General features: G+C 46.1%; 1 protein-coding gene across 1 annotated transcript in view; it reads right to left on the minus strand.

The window, feature by feature from the left end:
• The window catches only part of LOC139266579 (CUB and sushi domain-containing protein 1-like), a 3,131,815-nt gene that overhangs the window by 605,388 nt on the left and 2,507,282 nt on the right, over window positions 1-19,145 (minus strand). The window contains exon 26 of the mRNA XM_070884173.1: window positions 16,460-16,662. Within this exon, the coding sequence (XP_070740274.1) occupies window positions 16,460-16,662 (203 nt within the window). The remainder of the gene's footprint in view (window positions 1-16,459; window positions 16,663-19,145) is intronic.

Here is a 19,145-nt window from a genome sequence, read left to right on the forward strand (position 1 = left end):
TTATTCTCCATCATACCCCTGGATGTTGAGTTCCTAGCCTTGGTCACCCTGGTGTCATGTCTCCGTAATCCCAATTACATCATATCCGTTAAATAGCTATCTGCACGTTAATTCATCCACCTTATTCCGAATGCTCCTCGCATTGACACACATAGCCTTCAGGCTTGTTTTTTTTAACACTCTTTGTCCTTTTAGAATGATGCTGTAATGTGGCCTTTTTTGATTTTTGCCTTTGATTTCTCTGCCCTCCACTTTTACTTATCTCCTTTCTACCTTTTGCTTCTGCCCCCATTTTACTTCTCTCTGTATAGATTCCCATCCCCCTGCCATATTAGTTTAAACACTCCCCAACAGCACGAGCAAACACTCCCCCTAGGACATCGGTTCCGGTCCTGCCCAGATGCAGACCGTCCCGTTTCCCACCTCCCGCAGATCCGGTTCCAATGTCCCAGTAATTTGAATCCCTCCCTCTTGCACCATTCCTCAAGCCACATATTCATCTTAGTTATCCTGCTATTTCTATTCTGACTAGCACGTGGCTGAGATTACTACATTTGAGCTCCGACTTTTTAATTTAACTCCTAGCTCCCTAAATTCAGCCTGGAGAAGCTCATCCCGTTTTTTACCTATATCGTTGGTACCATTATGCACCACGACAACTGGCCATTCACCCTCCCCCTCCAGAATGCCCTACAGCCGCTCCGAGACATCCTTGACCCTTGCACCAGAGAGAAAACATACCATCCTGGAGTCTCGATTGCGGCCGCAGAAACGCCTATCTATTCCCCTTAAAATAGAATCCCCTACCACTATAGCTCGCCCACTCTTTTTCCTGCCCTCCTGTGCAGCAGAGCCACCCATGGTGCCATGAACTTGGCTGCTGCTGCCTTCCCCTGATGAGTCACCACCCCCATCAGTGTCCAAAGTGGTATATCTGTTTTGGATGAAGATGATTGCAGGGGACTTCTGCACTACCTTCCTACCCCTGCTCTGCCTGATGGTCAACCATCCCCTATCTGCCTTTGTAACCTTTACCTGCAGTGTGACCAACTCACTAAACATGCTATTCGCGACATCCTCAGCATTGTGGATGCTCCAGAGTGAATCTTTGTTTCTAAGACTGCGGCTTGTAGCTGCAGATACTTCTTTCTTTCTCAAGGTAAGATATTGGAGGTCTTTCATGACTTATAAGCCCATAAACATGCTTCTGTCACTGAAAGTAACTATAGATCTCTATGACTCTGCTTCTAATGTAGCTATATTGGAGGGAAGTATGCATTTGATTAGAAAATATACATCACATGGACAAAAATCTGCTTGAGGGGCAAAGCCTTTCAAAACTCAAAGCTTCAGGTCAATGTGTTGAGGCAGTCAATATCAAGAACGTACAAGAATCACATGAGGAAAGGGAGGCTTTCTTTCCTTAAAATTAATTTCTTTTCAATTAAATACAGTTTGAACCTCCCTTATCCAGAACTCCCTAATCCGGAACCACCCCATGTGATGAACCATTCCCGGCCACAGGGTGGCACATGCGCAGAACTCCAACATGAATAAATTGAAGTCCTTCCTTGCTGCCGACTCCCGCAATCATTGGACTGACCCCGCGATCCACCAGCCCCCCCCCACACCCTCCCCCCATGATCTCTCTGCCGCACTCCCAGCCCCAAGCCAGCCAGCCCCGATATCCCCTTGCTCAGTACCCGCACCATCCAATTTAACGTGACCACCCCTCGGCCGGAAAAATCCCCTATCTAGAACAGGCCAGCTCCCGAGGATTCCGGATAAGGGAGGTTCAACCTGTATTACAATCAAGAGTTTTGTTATTTTTGAAACTCAATACTTGCCACTTTATCATTTTTATTTTATCCCTCTAATTTTTCACCTTTTTACTCCTCTTCATAAGATTGGTGCACAATTCCATGGTGCTACTATCCCTCTGTTGCCTTACTCAAGTGGCTATTTCTTATGCATGAGCACAGACAGCAAGCGCTAGCTGTTTAATCGCGAGAAATATCACTACCAAGTCTGATTCTATCCTCATCCACCCTCCATGAGCATTTACCGGGAGGGCTCGCAGGGAGGGAAATTTACCCCCTTACTAGTCCATTGATTGTAAGGCTAGTTGTAATACCTCACACATGGTCCTGTCTGCAGACTAAACCAGAGACCCTTGTTGTATGACTCAGAACCTTTCCTGGTGAGGCTTTGTGGGCACTTTCTGGACTCAACATCGAGTTCAGCAATGTCAGATCATAACTTCTGTCCCTATTGTGTTCAGGTGGTAGCTGTTTATGATTTTGCTATTCCCATTTCATCATCATAGGGAGTCCTCAAAACGAGGATGACTTGCTTCCATGCCAAAAGAGGATAAGTTCATAGGTGTTTCAATGAAGGACCTAAAATTCCAGGTCTTAAGCTGCATCCTGAGGGGTTGAAGATGCCTATGCATGGATTTTTTTAATGTGGGGTGGCTGTTGCACACCAGCCACCACATGGGCTTGACAGAGCTAGATCTTGGTCCAGTGGCAAGGGTTATCCAAGATGACTGGAGAGCAGCTCTGCTGCACGGACCTAGTGTACACACATATCGCAGTGTGGGCTGGCCCGTGCTTCCCCTGGCCCCTAACTCACGCCACCCCTGGCCACTGATCACATGCCTCCACAATATCTCGCCGCTCCTTCGCCCCGACCTCGCCGCTCCTGTTCTACCTGCCCACGCTCCAATCACTGACCTGGACCTTGATGACATCATTCTTTGCTGCTGTTGCAGCTCGTGCTGCTCCCTGGAGTAGTATACCTCCACGCTGCTCCCAGGCCACTGCTCGCCGCTCCTTTTATGGCCCCGACCTGCTGCTGGTGTTCTCACGTAGGTCGGGGCCTCCATGGGCTCTTCCCATTTACACCTCTTCTCGACCCATCTTTTGTTTCTTTACTTGCTGCATTACCATCTCCTTTTGCCTCGCACTATCATCCCTTTTGCCATTTAATCTCTTTCACCCTATCACAGACCTTCTCTTTTGTTCTTTCCTCCCCTCCCCCTTTCCCTACCCTTACACTTGCTTAAAAATCTGTTGCACCTCCAACTTTTTCGAGTTCTGACACAACAAAAAAACTGATTATCTGGTCATTATCACATTGCTGTTTGTGGGAGCTTGCTGTGCACAAATTGGCTGCCGCGTTTCCCACATTACAACAGTGACCAAACTCCAAAAATACTAAATTGGCTGCAAAGCGCTTTGAGACGTCTGCTGGTCGTGAAAGACGCTACATAAATCTAAGTCTTTCTTTCTTTTTTCACAAATTTAAAATGGAGGGCCAGGATTAACTAATTAATTAAGGTAAATGCTTTCTTTGATCTGGACATTGCGATTAAAATGCAAATGAAGATGGCAAGATGTGAGCACCTGAACATAAACTCCAATCACGTTACTGTAAATTGTACTTCAGGATGGTTAGCATAACTTTATTATTGAAAGGTCCATCTACAACAATTGGTCTCTGTCATATTCTATTTTAAATTGAAATAAATCACTAAAAACTGCTGCACAAAATAGTTTTTTTGATGTTCAATTAATATCTCGGTTTCAGACTGCCCTCATTTGATTCCATTCTTACCTATCCAATAGTAGCCAAAGTATCTTGAGCTTCTCTTCCTACCCCTGCACCCTCACCTCCAGAGTGTAGTTAGAGGTTGTTGGCCTCGTAATTCATTTGTGCTCCAAAATCAGATGGGCGCTGCATGTTGACACATGGAGAACGTGGATATAGTGGTTGCAGTTCATTATAATGAGTCTGACATGCAGCCAGCTCTATCCATGTTACTGTTGGGCAGCAGGGAGACTTCAGGAGAACCACAAGTGGAAAAATGGCTGCGGGAGGGCACCCAAGTTCTCTGATGGAGTGTTGGAGGCCCTGCTACATGTGGTGGACAGGAGGGGGTAGTTTCTATTTCCTCCAGAGGGCAGAACACCCTCCAAGCAACACATCCACTGACAATGGTAAATGGTCTCTGAGAAAGATAATGCCAGGAGCTTCACTCCCTAGGCATGACTGCAATATCAGAACAATTACAATGACCACACCAGAGTCGTCAAGGTAAGACTCTTATCTCTCACATCAATTACCTTCTTCTCGCACATATAGCCACACAAATCATGATTCTCCCCTCCCCCGCATCCCTTCACCTCCGTACAATCACTGCACCACTCTACCTCCTTTTCATCCGACTCACACACTTTGCTCCTTCTACTCTCACCATTATTACACTCCCCACACCTCACATCTTGCACACAACCTCTGCACTATTCAGGCATGACAGCCACATTCTCAAAACGCCTCACAAGGCTGTCACTAATGCACACCCTTCTTTCTCGGAGGCTATGCACAACATGAGGCAGGAGGTGGTGATCGGAGGAGGCCGATCCTGCCTGGACCCCGCCCCCACTGAAGGAAGACATGTTGGCCAGCATGCCAGGGCCATTGTACGTAGAAGCACTCGAGGAGATATTGTGTAGGGTTTCTTCATACCTTTTTCCCTTTTTACTTGTATCTCACCCTACATGCTCTGGATGACAAACTGCAGCCACCTATCTCTCTCTGCTCTCTGCACACACTACAAGCTAACCTTTGTTCCTCTCTTTCATTACAGGTGCTTCAATGGAAAGTAAAATTGGGCGGGGTGTAAATTGGGCAGATTGTTTGATTCCTTCAGTATCTTGCTGGGGGGGGAGGGGGGAAGGGTTTACGTTAAGATGATCCTCTAAGTTATGCTTTGGCCACATTTTTCTGCACTTCCCATTAGTTTCCTTCACACTTACACCATAAATTTGTTTGTGGTTTTAAGTCCTATTCTACTTCATGTTTTGCCCCCAATGAGGGCACACTTAGTTCCCTTAGCCTTTCTTTATTTGTTGATTTAAGGCCCTTTCCTGCGAACATTTTCCAATGTTCTTTTGTCTTTACAGTAGGAATTCCTACAAAGCTGAGATTATAATTTCAAACATTCAAAACGCAATTCTTTACATTCATTACATAACTGCAATAAAAAACACTTAATCATCATCACAGTGTTCATATGAAATCAAACAAATATGTCAAATTGCTAATCAAGTATGTAAATGAGCAAGTGACCTTCAGCTTTTCATACTCAGTTACCTAATCTAAGCAGCGAGTATATGTTCTATGTTCTACTTGATTTGCTCATGTTTGCAAAGGTCAGCAAACTGGCAAGCTTCTAAATTCTTCTTTTTATTTTTCATTGATCTCTGCATATGGGAAAAAGTAACCTTTTTACAAATAATAAAACAGTAAAGAATTATTCACTAAAGTTGAAATGCATGGCTGTCTAAGATAGCTTTGTTGAATTTTGAAAATGACCTACATTGGTTCCTGGTCTAGCAATGCCTCGATTTTAAAAAATCCCTCCATGGCCTCGCCCCTCCCTAACTCTGTAACCTCCTACAGCCCTGCAAGTCTTTGACTTGTTTATGTTCCTCCAATTCTGGCCTCTTGCGCAACCTCGATTTTAATTGCACCACCATTGGTGGCCATGCCTGCAGCTGCCTGGGCCCTAAGCTCTTGAATTCATTCCCTAAACCTCTCTGCCTTCCTATTTCTCTCTCCTCCTTTAAGACACTCCTTAAAACCTACCACTCATCTGCCCTAATATCCCCTTATGTGGCTCGGTGTAAAATTTTGCTTGCTAATGCTCCTGTGAAGCACCTTGGGACATTTTACTACATTAAAGGCCCTATATAAGTGCAACTTTTTGTTGTAATAAATATTAATGGACAGCCCCAATATGCAATGGCTGAGGCAAATAGATTTGCTTCGTCAATTGGCTAATGAGTAAAGGCACTTATTTGGTGTAGTATGAAGCCAAAGAGCTCACAAAGTCATAAGTTTCATTCTTGGTTTGCACTGATTTAGTTCATCTCCGTAGTTGGACACTAAAATTGGTCTCAGTGATGCCTGAGCTAGGTAGGTGGAAAGTCAGCCAACGTTCCCATTCCTGATCCTATAGGATTTGACACATAATCTAGGCTGACAGTTCATTGCAGCGTTGAAGGAGCACTGTATCGCCGTCTTTCAGATGAGACATTGGCCCAGAAATCCCGGCCTCTCCGGGTCGGTATTGTGTGTCTACGGTCCAGGGAAAGCATCACAAAAGCTGGCTTTCAGTGCATAATGTGCATGTGCTAAAAAACGGCTTTTCCAATCTGTCAAGCTCCAGCTTGACAGATCCTCCGCATCTTGGAAGCGAGGACATTTGCATGGGCAAGATTGCGATATTAACCCATATCTTGTCCAACAAATGTCCTGAAAACTCTTGCACCTGATAAAAGCAGGCATGTAGCCTACTTTTACAGGCGTAAGAGTTTTAAAACACACAAAAACATAATAAAAACAATTTTAAAAACACATTTTATTGTTAAAAATCCCTGCCCACTATGGTAAGTTTATTTTAAACCATAATTAAAATGACTTTTTTAAAAATCGGAATTTTTTTTTTCTAAGACATTTATTGGCCCTGAAATTCTGGTTGGAGGCTTCTTTCGGACGAAAGCCTCTAACCAATGAATTTTACGAATTTACCTGGTGGTCCCGGAGGAGCGTGGGATTCCAGTGGGGAGACCTTCTCTTCCCGCGGGACAAAGCGCGCTCCCATCTTCAAGGTTCTGATGCAGAAGGTGCAGTCACGTGTGACTGCTCAACCAATCAGGTACTGTATTCCACAGCTTTCTCATTAATAGCAATGAGAACTCCGTATCTACGAGTTCTCATTGCTATTAATGAGAAAAAAACAAACAAACACTCTAAACATAATAATAAAAAATAAAAAACACACCCCCACATAATTAAAATTAATTGAAATTAATAATGGCCCTGAAATTCCGGTCAGAGAATTTTTACGATTGGAAAAGCCGGTTTTCGCCGCATGCGCATTGCATGCCGAAAAACGGCTTTTGCGATGCCTTCCAGGGTCTGTACACACTCCCTACGGACTCAGGGAGGCTGGGATTTCTGCCCCATTATCACTGACCACACTTCAAAAGTAATTAATTGATTGCGAAGTGTTATGTGATATCCTGAGCAGATGAAAGGTGCACCATTCAGACAAGCTTATTCTTTCTTTCTATTTGATGAGGACATGATTGCAGTTATTTCTTATGCCTGTCACAGTCAAACAACCTGTTGCTCCTCAAAGCGATGGCACCATATAAGAGGGAAATTGGAGCAGAGTTTGTGGGTCTTGACTCTGCATCTACAGCTGACTTGGGAATAACTCAATGCTGGTTCTGGTTGCCTGAAATGTTCCATTCTTTAATACTAACATGCTCAGATTGATGAAAACAAAAATCACCTAAACTATTTTTAAAAAGCCAGTTTTAAGTACATTATTGTTTTAAGAAAAGAAAAATGCTGAAATGTAAATTTAAAAGCCACTTTATTTGTAATGTTTTAACAGAGTTTAAAACCAAGTTTAAAATTCAGAGAAGCAAGCCTATCTTCAGATTTCCTTATTAACCAGGACTATCATCAGGAATTCTGTAACTGACATACAAACGTATCCCTGCAATGTCTGTATCTTTTTTGCAGCTGTCAATCATTACAAGCATTGGCATTAGGTCTGAGACATGCTTTTTCTGGCCAAAGCTAGTTTAGCTTAGTTTTCACCTTGACCAAATGCATAAAGGTCAGTGTTGAATTGTTAGATATGCCAACCATGTAAAGTTCACCAGGAATATTCAATATTATCTGATTTATATTTGACACAAAGGAGTCATGCTCGAAGGGAGCATAATTCAGAGGTAGGCAGTGCCAATTCTCTGATCTATACTGCATTTCCACGCGGTTGCCCACTGGAAGCAAGGGAATGATGAATATATCCAGTAGTCCCTTAATAAGTTGATACTGGCCCGGAAATCCTGGTCGGCTGCTTTCCGCGGGCAATCGGGTAAAAAACTTAAAAAAGAAGCGCACTGACCTGAAGCTGCAGCGGCCATGCGAGTTCCTGGTCCTGAGGCCACCACTGACTGCATGTCGTAACGCGTGCACGCCTGGACGTGCGCAGGGCTGCAGCTGCAGTCACATGGCTCTGGGCAGCCAATCAGGTAAAGTATGTTCTCATTCATAATAATGTGAACTCTCTAAGTTAGAATTCCCATTATTATGAATGAGAACCGCCCCCCCCCAAACACACAAAACATTAATAAAAAATAGAAAAAATAAACTACATATTTAACATTAATTTAAATGAAAGATATTTATGTATTATTAAAAATATCTCTTTTTTTGACTTAAAATTTTTTTTTTAATTATGCTTTAAAATAAATTTAACATAGTGGGCAAGGTTTTAAAAAATAAAATGTGTTTTTTACATTTTATTTTTTATGTTTTAAGTGTGTTTTAAAACTCTTAACGCCTGTAAAAGTTTTTATCAGGCGCAAGAGTTTCCAGGACATTTGTTGGGCAAGATATGGGTAATTACTACAATCTTGCCCTTGCAAATGTCCTGGCTGCCGAGATACGGAAGATCTGTCGAGCTCCAGCTTGACAGATCGGAAAAGCCGGTTTTCAGCGCATGCGCATTGTGTGCTGAAAACCGGCTTTTGCGATGTCTTCCCGGGTCCGTACACACTCAGTACGGACCCAGGGAGGCCGGGATTTCTGCCCCATTATCTTTCCAAAGAAATTGAAGGGATTAAGCAATTCTCTTTGTAAAAAGGAGGATTATACATGCCAGTTTGTACCGCAGGCAATATTTAGTCAGTTCTAACAGGTTTAATGATGGTGATTCCATTTGGGCAGCAGAGTTCTTTCCTCTAATCTATAGTTTTGACTTGCCTATCAAATCAAAAGCAGTTCTCTGATGCGATGACTTTACATTTACAAAAGAGGAAAGAATCAACAACATCAGCCTTTCAAGAACAGAGTTGGCGTTGTGCTTTATAACAATGATTTGTAAAGATAGTTTCACACTCGAGCCAGCAGGTGGATTGAAAGTAGTCTCTTAGATGACCTTTAATTAAAATTAACTTGGTTGATCTGAACCCAATTGTAATGGATCTTAGACCACAATGCAAAATTGACCCTACTTACTTTCACACTACTCAATGTGAGCCCACGATACGAATTCCCCCCAAATACATCAAAATCAGCACGATGTAGAAACGTTACTTACAGAAGCTCATTAGTTCGGCAAATTAAAAAGCCACACTGTATAATAATTAGTTCACTTTTCAAGCTGGGACATTGGGGAGATGTATGTATGTGTCTTATTCACCATCTGCTATACCACTGGAGTTGGCTTTCCCTACCCTCTCTCTGCCAATCATGCCCCCCAGAGGTCTGTGCCCTTGCCAACCCTGGCGTTGAAGTCACCGAGGAGGATCAATTTGTTGCCCGCGGGGACGCAGGACAGGGATTTTTCGAGGTGGGTGTAAAAACCCTCTTTGGCCTCATCAGTTGCATCGAGTGTTGGGGTGTACGCACTGATGACAGTGGCGCACTGGTTCCGGGATAGGGTAAGTCGAAGAGTCATGAGGCATTCGTTAGACCCACAGGGGGAGTCTTTGAGGCGGTCAACCAGTTCGTTTTTGATGGCTCCTCTGGTTTCCCTTTCCACAAGAAGGTGTAACCTCCACCTTGTTCCTTGAGCTGGCCTTCCCCTGCCCGCTGGGTCTCGCTTAGGGCGGCGATGTCGATATCAAAGCGTCTAAATTCCCAAGCAACTATGGCGGTGCGGCGTTACGGCCTATCGCTGTTGGGGTTGTCCGTGAGAGTCCTGACGTTCAAGGTCCCGAACTTCATGTTAATGGAGTGGAAGATGCCTGTGCGTGAGTTCTTTTAACATGGGGTGGTTATTGCACACCGGCTACCACACGGGCTTAGCTGAGCGAGGTCTTGATCCAGTGGCAAGGGGGTCCAAGACGACTGAAGACCAGGCACTGCTATATGGGCCTATGGTCCACGTTGTCCAGGGCCGCGCCATGGATCTTGATGATTGGAGAGCAGTGCTGTGCAGCGGTGACAGGCTGGTGGGGGACCTTTGTCTTACAGATATTAAGCGTAAGGCCCATGCTTTCATATGCCTCCGTGAATACATTGACTATATCCTGGAGTTCAGCCTCTGAATGTGCACAGACGCAGGTGTCGTCTGCATACTGTGGCTCAGCGACAGAGGTTGGGGTGATCGTGGACCATTTCCCATATCTCGGGAGCTTCTTAACAACAAAGGCAGACATTGATGCGGAGATTCAACATCGCCTCCAATGCGCCAGTGCAGACTTCAGCCGTCTGAGGAAAAGAGTGTTTGAAGACCAGGCCCTCAAATCTACCACCAAGCTCTTGGTCTACAGGGCTGTAGTAATACCCGCCCTCCTATATGGATCTGAGGCATGGACGATGTATAGAAGGCACCGCAAGTCGCTGGAGATATATCACCAACGATGTCTCTGCAAGATCCTGCAAATCTCCTGGGAGGACAGGCGCACCAACATCAGTGTCCTCGACCAGGCTAACATCCCCAGTATTGAAGCACTGACCACACTCGATCAGCTTCACTGGGCAGGCCACATAGTTCGCATGCCAGATACGAGATTCCCTAAGCAAATGCTTTATGCGGAGCTCCTTCATGGTAAACGAGCCTAAGGAGGACAGCGAAAACATTATAAGGATACCTTCAAAGCCTCCCTGGTAAAGTGCGACATCACCATTGACACCTGGGAGACCCTGGTCGAAGACCGCCCGAGGTGGAGAAAGTAATTCCGGGAGGGCGTTGAGCTTTTCGAGTCTCAATGCAAAGAGCACGAAGAGGCCAAGTGCAGGCAGCAGAAGGAGCATGTGGCAAACCAGCCCCACCGACCCCTTCCCTCGATGAATGTCTGTCCCACCTGTAACAGGGTCTGTGGCTCTCATATCGGACTGTTGAGCCATCAAAGCACTCACTTTAGGAGTGGAAGCAAGTCCTCCTCGATTCCGAGGGACTGCCTATGATGATATGGGCCTAGTTGCCTGCGGCGGGATGTTGGCCGCAGGCTCAGCGCTGGGTAGTGCCCTTGGTGCTAGGTGATCCGAGGCCTAGTTGGGGACAGGCATTGGGAGGGTTCGTAGCCCACCGGGGTTCAGGGTGGAAGGGCAGGGGGGGTCACAGCCATGGTACTCACCATGTGTTGGAGGAGGAAAAGAGGCCAGGTCGCCGGTGGGGAAGGAGAGCTCCAGTCGTCGTTGAAGGAGGAGGGGAGGCCAGTCGCCGACATGGAAGAGGGGGACCCGGTCGTTGTTGAGGAGGAGGTCATCTTTCAGGAGGGGAGGTCCAGCCGTCGTCGGGGAAGCCCAGACTCTGTTGCGGAGGAGAGGCCCATCAGCCGCCACTAGAGGTATTCCGATCATCGCTGGAGGGGGGAGTGGAAGCCCGATAGCCAGGTCCAGGTCGAGGGCGCCGCCTCTGGAGGTCGCTGGGGGACGTCGGAGATCGTCAATGGGTAAGGTGGTGGGAAGCCTGCAGTAGGCCCGGTTGGCCCGAACTCGCCAGGGGATGTCGGAGGTCGCCTAAAGAACAGGTGGTGGATGGAGAAAGCACAGGAGATACAGCAGCTGGCCGACAACCATGATGTGCGAGGATTCTTCATCGCAGTCAAGACCACCTACGGGACCACCCAAGGCCCCACCCCATTGCTGGCCAAGAACGGGGAAACACTCATCAAGGACACCGAGGCAGTCAGGGCCCGCTGGAAGGAGCACTTCGAAGATATCCTCAGTCAAGACTGTGCCTTTGACTCAAGTGTTCTCAACTCCAACCTGCAGCATGCTACCAACCACCACCTCAGTGTGACCCCAACATGAGGTTGAAAAAGCCATAAGAGAGCTCAAAAACAACAAGGCTACGGGAGCGGATGGAATCCCTGCTGAGGCATTGAAGTATGGCGGAGAGGCACTGCTGGCACGAATACATGACCTCATCTCACTCATCTGGAGGGAGGAGAGCATGCCGGGGGATCTCAGAGATGCAGTGATCATGACCATCTTTATAAAAGGGGACAAGTCCGACTGCGGCAACTACAGAGGAATCTCCCTGCTATCAACCACTGGGAAAGTCATCGCTAGAGTCCTTCTCAACCGTCTTCTTCCCGTGGCTGAGGAGCTCCTCCCGGAGTCACTGTGCGGATTTCGTCCCCTACGGGGCACAACGGACATGATTTTTGCAGCACGACAGCTACTGGAAAAATGCAGGGAACAGCGCCAGCCCTTATACATAGCCTTCTTCGAACTTACAAAGGCCTTCGACACTGTCAACCGCGAGGGTCTATGGAGTGTCCTCCTCCGTTTTGGATGCCCCCAAAAGTTCATCACCATCCTCCGCCTGCTCCACGACAACATGCAGGCCGTGATCCTTACCAACGGATCCATCACAGACCCAATTCATGTCCGGACCAGGGTCAAACAGAGCTGCATCATCGCCCCAACCCTCTTAATCTTTCTCGCCGCCGTGCGCCACCTCACAGTCAACAAGCTCCCCGCTGGAGTGGAACTAAACTACAGAACCAGTGGAAACTTGTCAACTTGCGCCATCTCCAGGCCAGATCCAAGACCACCCCAACCTCTGTTGTAGAGCTACAGTATGCGGACGACGCCTGCGTCAGCGCACATACAGAGACCGCACTACAGGACATAGTCGACGTATTTACTGAGGCGTACGAAAGCATAGGCCTTACGCTAAACATCCGAAAGACAAAGGTCCTCCACCAGCCTGTCCTCACCGCACAGCACTGCCCCCCAGTCACCAAGATCCATGGCGCGACCCTGGACACCGTGGACCACTTCCCATATCTCAGGAGCCTCCTATCAACAAGAGCAGGCATTGACGACGAGATCCAACACTGCCTCCAGTGCGCCAGTGCAGCTTTCAATCACCTGAGGAAAAGAGTGTTTGAAGACCAGGCTCGCAAAACTGCCATCAAGCTCATGGTCTACAGAGCTGTAGTAATACTTGCCCTCCTGTATGACTCAGAGGCATGGACCATGTACAGTAGACAGCTCAAGTTGCTGGACAAATATCACCAACGATGTCTCCACAAGATCCTACAAATCCCCTGGGAGGACAGGCGCACCAACATCAGCGTCCTCATTCAGGCTAATATCCCCAGCATAGAAGCACTGACCACGCTCGATCAGCTCCGCTGGGCAGGCCACATAGTCCGCATGCCAGACACGAGACTCCCAAAGCAAGTGCTCTACTTGGAGCTCCTTCATGGCAAAAGAGCCAAAGGTGGGCAGCGGAAAAGCTACAAGGACATCCTCAAAGCCTCCCTGATAAAGTGCAACATCCCCACCGACACCTGGGAGTCCCTGGCCCAAGACCACACTAATTGGAGGAAGTGCATCTGAGAGGGCACTGAGCACCTCGAGTCTCAACGCCGATAGCATGCAGAAATCAAGCGCAGGCAGCGGAAAGAGCGTGCGGCAAACCAGTCCCACTCACCCTTCCCCTCAATGACCATCTGTCCCACCTGTGTCAGAGTCTGCGGCTCTCGTATTGGACTGTTCAGTCACCAAAGAACAAACTTCAGGAGTGGAGGCAAATCTTCCTCGATTGCGAGGAACTGCGTATGATGATGATCTGCTATACCTCACAAGGAGCCATGCTAGATACTGACTGCAACTTCCGAAATCCATTCCCTCACCACATGATTGTTCATAAGCAGAAAAGTGCCATCAACATTTGTAATGGCAGCAGTCAATATTAGAAAGTTCACAGGTCCATCAAGGAGTACTAAGCTGAGAGTTTTCTTGAAATGTGGCAGAGCATGTCCTCTGCCTGTCGATGTGACCCTGAATTGACAATGACCCATTTTCCTGGTTTGAGGTAAATTACATGCAGAGTGGGCTACCACGGGTATCTCCACTCTTCAGAGGGAATCTAGTACTGTTAATGAAGAACATGTGGTGATGGGTAGGATAACTGTTAAAAAGGCCAAAGCCCCCTAAATGTGCCAGACAGGAAGGCTTTACATGGTTCTGCAAATCTGCAGAAAAACTGGCACCTGGAGTGGATAGGTGAGGGTAGAGATAACCAGATTGGGGTTATTTCCTTCCATCCAAGAATTCCTACCATTTTTGTCTCTGTTGGAGATACAGAGGTGGCAACACAGGCAAATGGGCTTCAATTTTAAGGCCTTCTCCCTTGCGGTCAGTTACATACAGTGGGGAAGGCAATGGGTAAGCAGATGACATCAGTGACGGTTGGCAGCTCATTTTAGGGGTGGGGATGTGGCAGCAGGCTTCCTTGCCCCAATTTTCCTTTCAACAGTGGTCCAGGACTGCCCAAAAACAGGCAGATTCCCGAAGGAAAATCCAGCCGATATTATCCAAAGGGCACAATATGGCCAACTAGGACGGCTGACTCCATTCTCAGTGGGTAAATAAAAACAGAAATAGAGGACATGTTCCCAAAAATCAAGAGTGGAACAATGGCATTTTTCTTTTAAAGGTAAAGCAGGAAAAGTAGCTGTGAGCTAAGTAATCCAAACTAACCAGAACTTAAGCAGCAGCACAACATTCTCTGCTTTGTCTTTACAAATTGTAAAGCTCAGGTATTAGCAACAATTTGATGCTTTGTCATCTGCTGCCAGGACTGTGGTCGTTATAGCCTGCAATTGTTTTTTTCATTGAGAACTGGCCACTTCAACAAACTAATTCACAAAATGTGTTCTGAAAAAGGAGATTTCCTGATTCTACAAGGAAGTAAAGCTTAGTGTAAAGACAGGAGGGAGATATCTCAGCATATACTATAAATGGAGTAGACTGGCAGGGTGTGCTAGATGGGCTGTATGACTGTTTCTCACATTCCCATCATATTTCAATCAATTTCCCTAGACCACTGTCCTAATTCATATCAATAAGATTGCAACAGGACAGTGTAACCAATAGATGAAATGGTGCACAAAATATTTCGCCCAAGCTGCTTCCAACTAACTTGAATTGTAGAATAAGAGATGGCTCAAGGACTTCATTTATTATTTTTAATGGCTATACAGCCAAATGCACTTCTTTTTTAAAATAAAAAGTTTACCATGAAAGACATATTAAATACATGTTTTAGATGCCCAACTGGAACCATTCAACAAATCAAAAGCTCTTGGCCCGGAATTTGCGGTCGGGATGATGGCGAACTGTCAGAATTCGCCGTCAGGCCGCCTTTGAAACTGACTGCAATGTCGAGATTTGGCATGTGGAAATCCTGAAGTTGCGGCCTGTCATTGACAGCTACAAAACAGGCTGTGCTGTGTGCCCCCGCCAGCTTTCTGGTGGAGGGAGTGAAGAAATGTTTTCTGACAGCACCCCTGAACGGCCTCACTCGAAATTTAAGTTTATGTCTCCTTGTTCGAGACTCCCCACCTAACCTATCAAATCTTAAAACATCTTAAACAGCTCAGTTATATCACCCTTTAATCTTCAATACTCAAGGGAATACAAGCCCAGCCTATACAATCTGTCCTCATAATTTAAGCCTTTTAACCCCGGAATTATTCTAGCGAATCTGTGCTGCACCAAGGTGAATATTTATTTCCTGAAGTGTGATGACCAGACTAAATGCAGTACTCTAAACGGAGTCTAACCAGAGCTTTATATAACTTCCACCTGTTGTATTCCAACCCCCTTGAGATAAAGACCAACATTCCATTACCCTTTGAGTTGCCCTTTGGGATGCCCTTGAAACAAGGGGTGGAAATTGTTTTTGAGGTGGTGTCACCGTCCGAGTGATGATTTTAGCACCAAGCGTTAGGTGCTTCCTCAAAATGGCAAATTTAGTTTTTACGTCCAAAGATGAGGAAGCAGCGCTAAAAATGGCATTGCACATTCATCCTCGAGCACCAACGGGGTGGGAGCTCAGGAGACCTAGTCAATTTCGCGACGGAAGGAAAAAAAAACCCAGAAACTTCTCCGACCCAAACACACTTTCTCACTGGAACAGCCAGTAAACAAATGTTGAAATAAATAAAGAAAAAAAACCTAACCTTGATCTCTGGGTGATTCTGCCTGAGATTCATTATGTTTACACCACTTTTTACAGGCTGTATGAATGCCTGGCCGTTAAGGCCACCGTAGAAACGCAATATCGCAACAGTGGCACCAAGGGGGGCATTGCGCTCTGGATGATGTCACCACATGAGTGGCGTTACCTCTTGGCAGCTCCACCAAGGACCAACTAATTTTCAATGGAGGCGTGGACGGCACTTACCACTGACGATAGGCCTTCGGCGGCGTTAACGGATGGCGTTACCGAGGGAATTTCGGCCCCTAAGTTTTTGCCTACTTCCCCTGAAAGACTTTTAAATGTTCCAATATTTCCGAGATATTTGTTCTAAATCCGGATGTTCTAGGATTTGCAAAAATATATGAATGTCTATGTGGTTGAACCAGATTTGGGAAAAGATAACGAACTGTCACCTACTTGAGAACTGAATGGAGAAGCCCGACTTGCTGATGAAGAAGTCAGTGTCAAACTGGAGGGTGATGGAATTAAATGTGCTGTAGATGTCATCAGGTAGTGAGGAGCCACTCCACTCCTTCAGCAGCATGTCACTTTCTATTGGCCCATCCCACACTTTCAGGATGTCATGTGATGCCTCAGTGTCAAAGACAATAAAATGAAGGCTGCAAGAAAGAGAGAGATGTCGAAAAATTAAAGACCTGAAGAAGCTCTCACAGTTTATTCTAATGAGGTGAGCTGTTGAATTCTAAATCTCATTATTAAAGCATATTTTTACCAATCTGCTTTGAAATACAAAGCAAGCATTTTTACTTTTTAAATCCTGTTCACCTGCTCACTTTATGTTTTAGAAGTTTTACAGCTGTGGGAAAGGCTATCCATTTTATTGCCACAGTTAAGTAACTACCTGTCCAAAGGTACTATTTTTTCTCTCATAAAGAACAGCACTAATCTGAATCTGCACAGTTTGATACCCAGTTTCTACAGACCTAAAGTAACAATATATTACCCGAATTGTTGTGCAGTGCTGCTTTTGAAATATATTTTTTCATTTGTTCCTGGGGTGTGAGCATCGCTGGCAAGACCAGCATTTATTGCCCATCCCTAATTGCCCTTGAGAAGGTGGTGGTGAGCCGCCTTCTTGAACCACTGCAGTCTTTGTGGTGAAGGTACACTCAATGGGTCCAAGTTTGCCCAGGAGTTGCTCCGTTTTTTTTGGAGCAACTTGATTTTTTTGGAGTATCTTAAAAATTACAATTCTGCCCATTTAATTTGCTCCAGTGTAAGTTAGTTAGTTAGGTTTTTTTTGAGATTCGTTTTTTTTCAAAAGGGGCGTTACCAGCCACTTACACTTGTTTTGGCCATTTTAGCAAGTTTTGACAGCTAAAAGTTACTCCAAACTATCTTAGGCCAGCGTATGTGGCCACTGCACAGAAAAACCTTGGGATGAGTTAAGAAATCAACACAGTAGCCAGAAATGGGGCGGCGGGGGGGGGGGGGGGGGAGGAGAAGAGAAGTGAGAGGACCTTGCAAAGCACTAAACACCTTCACAACAACATTAAAGGAGCATAAGTACATTTAAAGCACCAAGCATTAAACAAAGCACAAAAATATGCATTCAATAACAAATAAAAAATACAAGGAAGCTGAGAGGACTTGCACCTAGCACCAAGACTAAACAACTAGATCTGCACTTCCAGCATTTTCTGTTATGATTTAAGATAAAAGGTCTCTGAAACAAATCTAAATGATGCGCTATCCGAGTGTGGGTAAAAGATCGCCTTTCAACCTGACCACAAAACTCTTACTTGTATCTCAGAGAGAAAATTAAGAAATCAATGAAAATTGTTCACAGGAGGGAAATCGCATTTCAGAAAGGTTAGCTTGTAGACACAACACTGCTTATCAGTAATCTGCAGAACCAGTTGCACATCGACTGTCCAAACTGTGCATTAACGGTCCAGTCTGCTGGAGCAGCTCTCTGTATTCACCCTGATTTTGAAATGTGTTTGAAGTTTATTGTGTCCGGTATCCACTTAACTTTCATGCTTTGGTATCTCTTTCTATTTAACCTCAACTTTCTTCCCTCCTCTCCTGGAGGCAAAATTTAATTTTGGTGGGGTCGCAGCTCTGCACACTCTGGCCGCCGATGAGGGAGCCCATTCAGCCAGGGCTAGGGGCGGCGTGCTTTAGGCCCCTCCCACACAGCCTGCAGAGCACACACAGAGTTTGTGGGAGTGAGGAGCTACTGCATACTCTAGCGCGCATGTGCAGAGGTCCCGGCACTGTTTTCAGCGCCGGGAGCTGGCTCCACCCCCCACTGCTTGTGCTGCGCCACTTCAAGGGCCTGCGACATTCCAGGAGCGGGGAGAATACCAAGGTAAGTTTTGGCATGGTTTTTCTTCTACAGAGCCGGCGCACCCCGTAGAGCCCAATTTTCCCGAACCCTTTTTTTTGGCGCATTTACCCTAAATGCGCCGACTTTGCGCGCTGGAAACGGCACCAAAATAAAAGTGGCCCCATCCTGCCCACTCTGCCAAGTCTCCTGTGTCCTAGCGCGACGTACATAGTGCAGTGGGGGGGGGGGGGGGGGGGGGGGCGGAGCAACAGCCCAGTGCCGGCAGCTGCGCGCATGCTCAGTAGCGCCGAAACTTGGCACTTGGCCATTTTTAAAGTTCATCGCAGCTAGTTTTGATTTTGTGCCAGAAGGAGAGCTCTGAACCGAATTAATTGCTGAATACAAGCAACAGTGTCCTGCCTGTGTTGTTTCCTCAAATTAAGTGCTGCATGCCTGGAAAAGTGACAGAGGTGCTGTTTGTACGCAAATTAGGGACTGTGTTTGGGATCATTGCAAAAGTGCTGTTAGTGCCTCAGAGCATTGCAAAAGTGCTGTTAGTGTCTCAGAGGACTGTCTTGAAAAATCAGAGTGTGACTAAGTGCAGTGGAAAAGTGTCTCAGAGCATTGCAAAAGTGTTGTTAGTGTCTCAGAGCAGCTGCAGCAATAATGCAGCAACATATACCAAGGACAAAGAATTTCTTGCATGACGAAATCGAGTCACTAGTTACTGTCATTGACAACAAATGGCAGCATCAGGATACCAGCAAAGATCACACAAAAGTGCCACCCAAAAAGATGAAGAAACACTGG

Source organism: Pristiophorus japonicus, chromosome 7, assembly GCF_044704955.1.
Source record: "Pristiophorus japonicus isolate sPriJap1 chromosome 7, sPriJap1.hap1, whole genome shotgun sequence".
Taxonomy (NCBI): Eukaryota; Metazoa; Chordata; class Chondrichthyes; family Pristiophoridae; genus Pristiophorus; species Pristiophorus japonicus.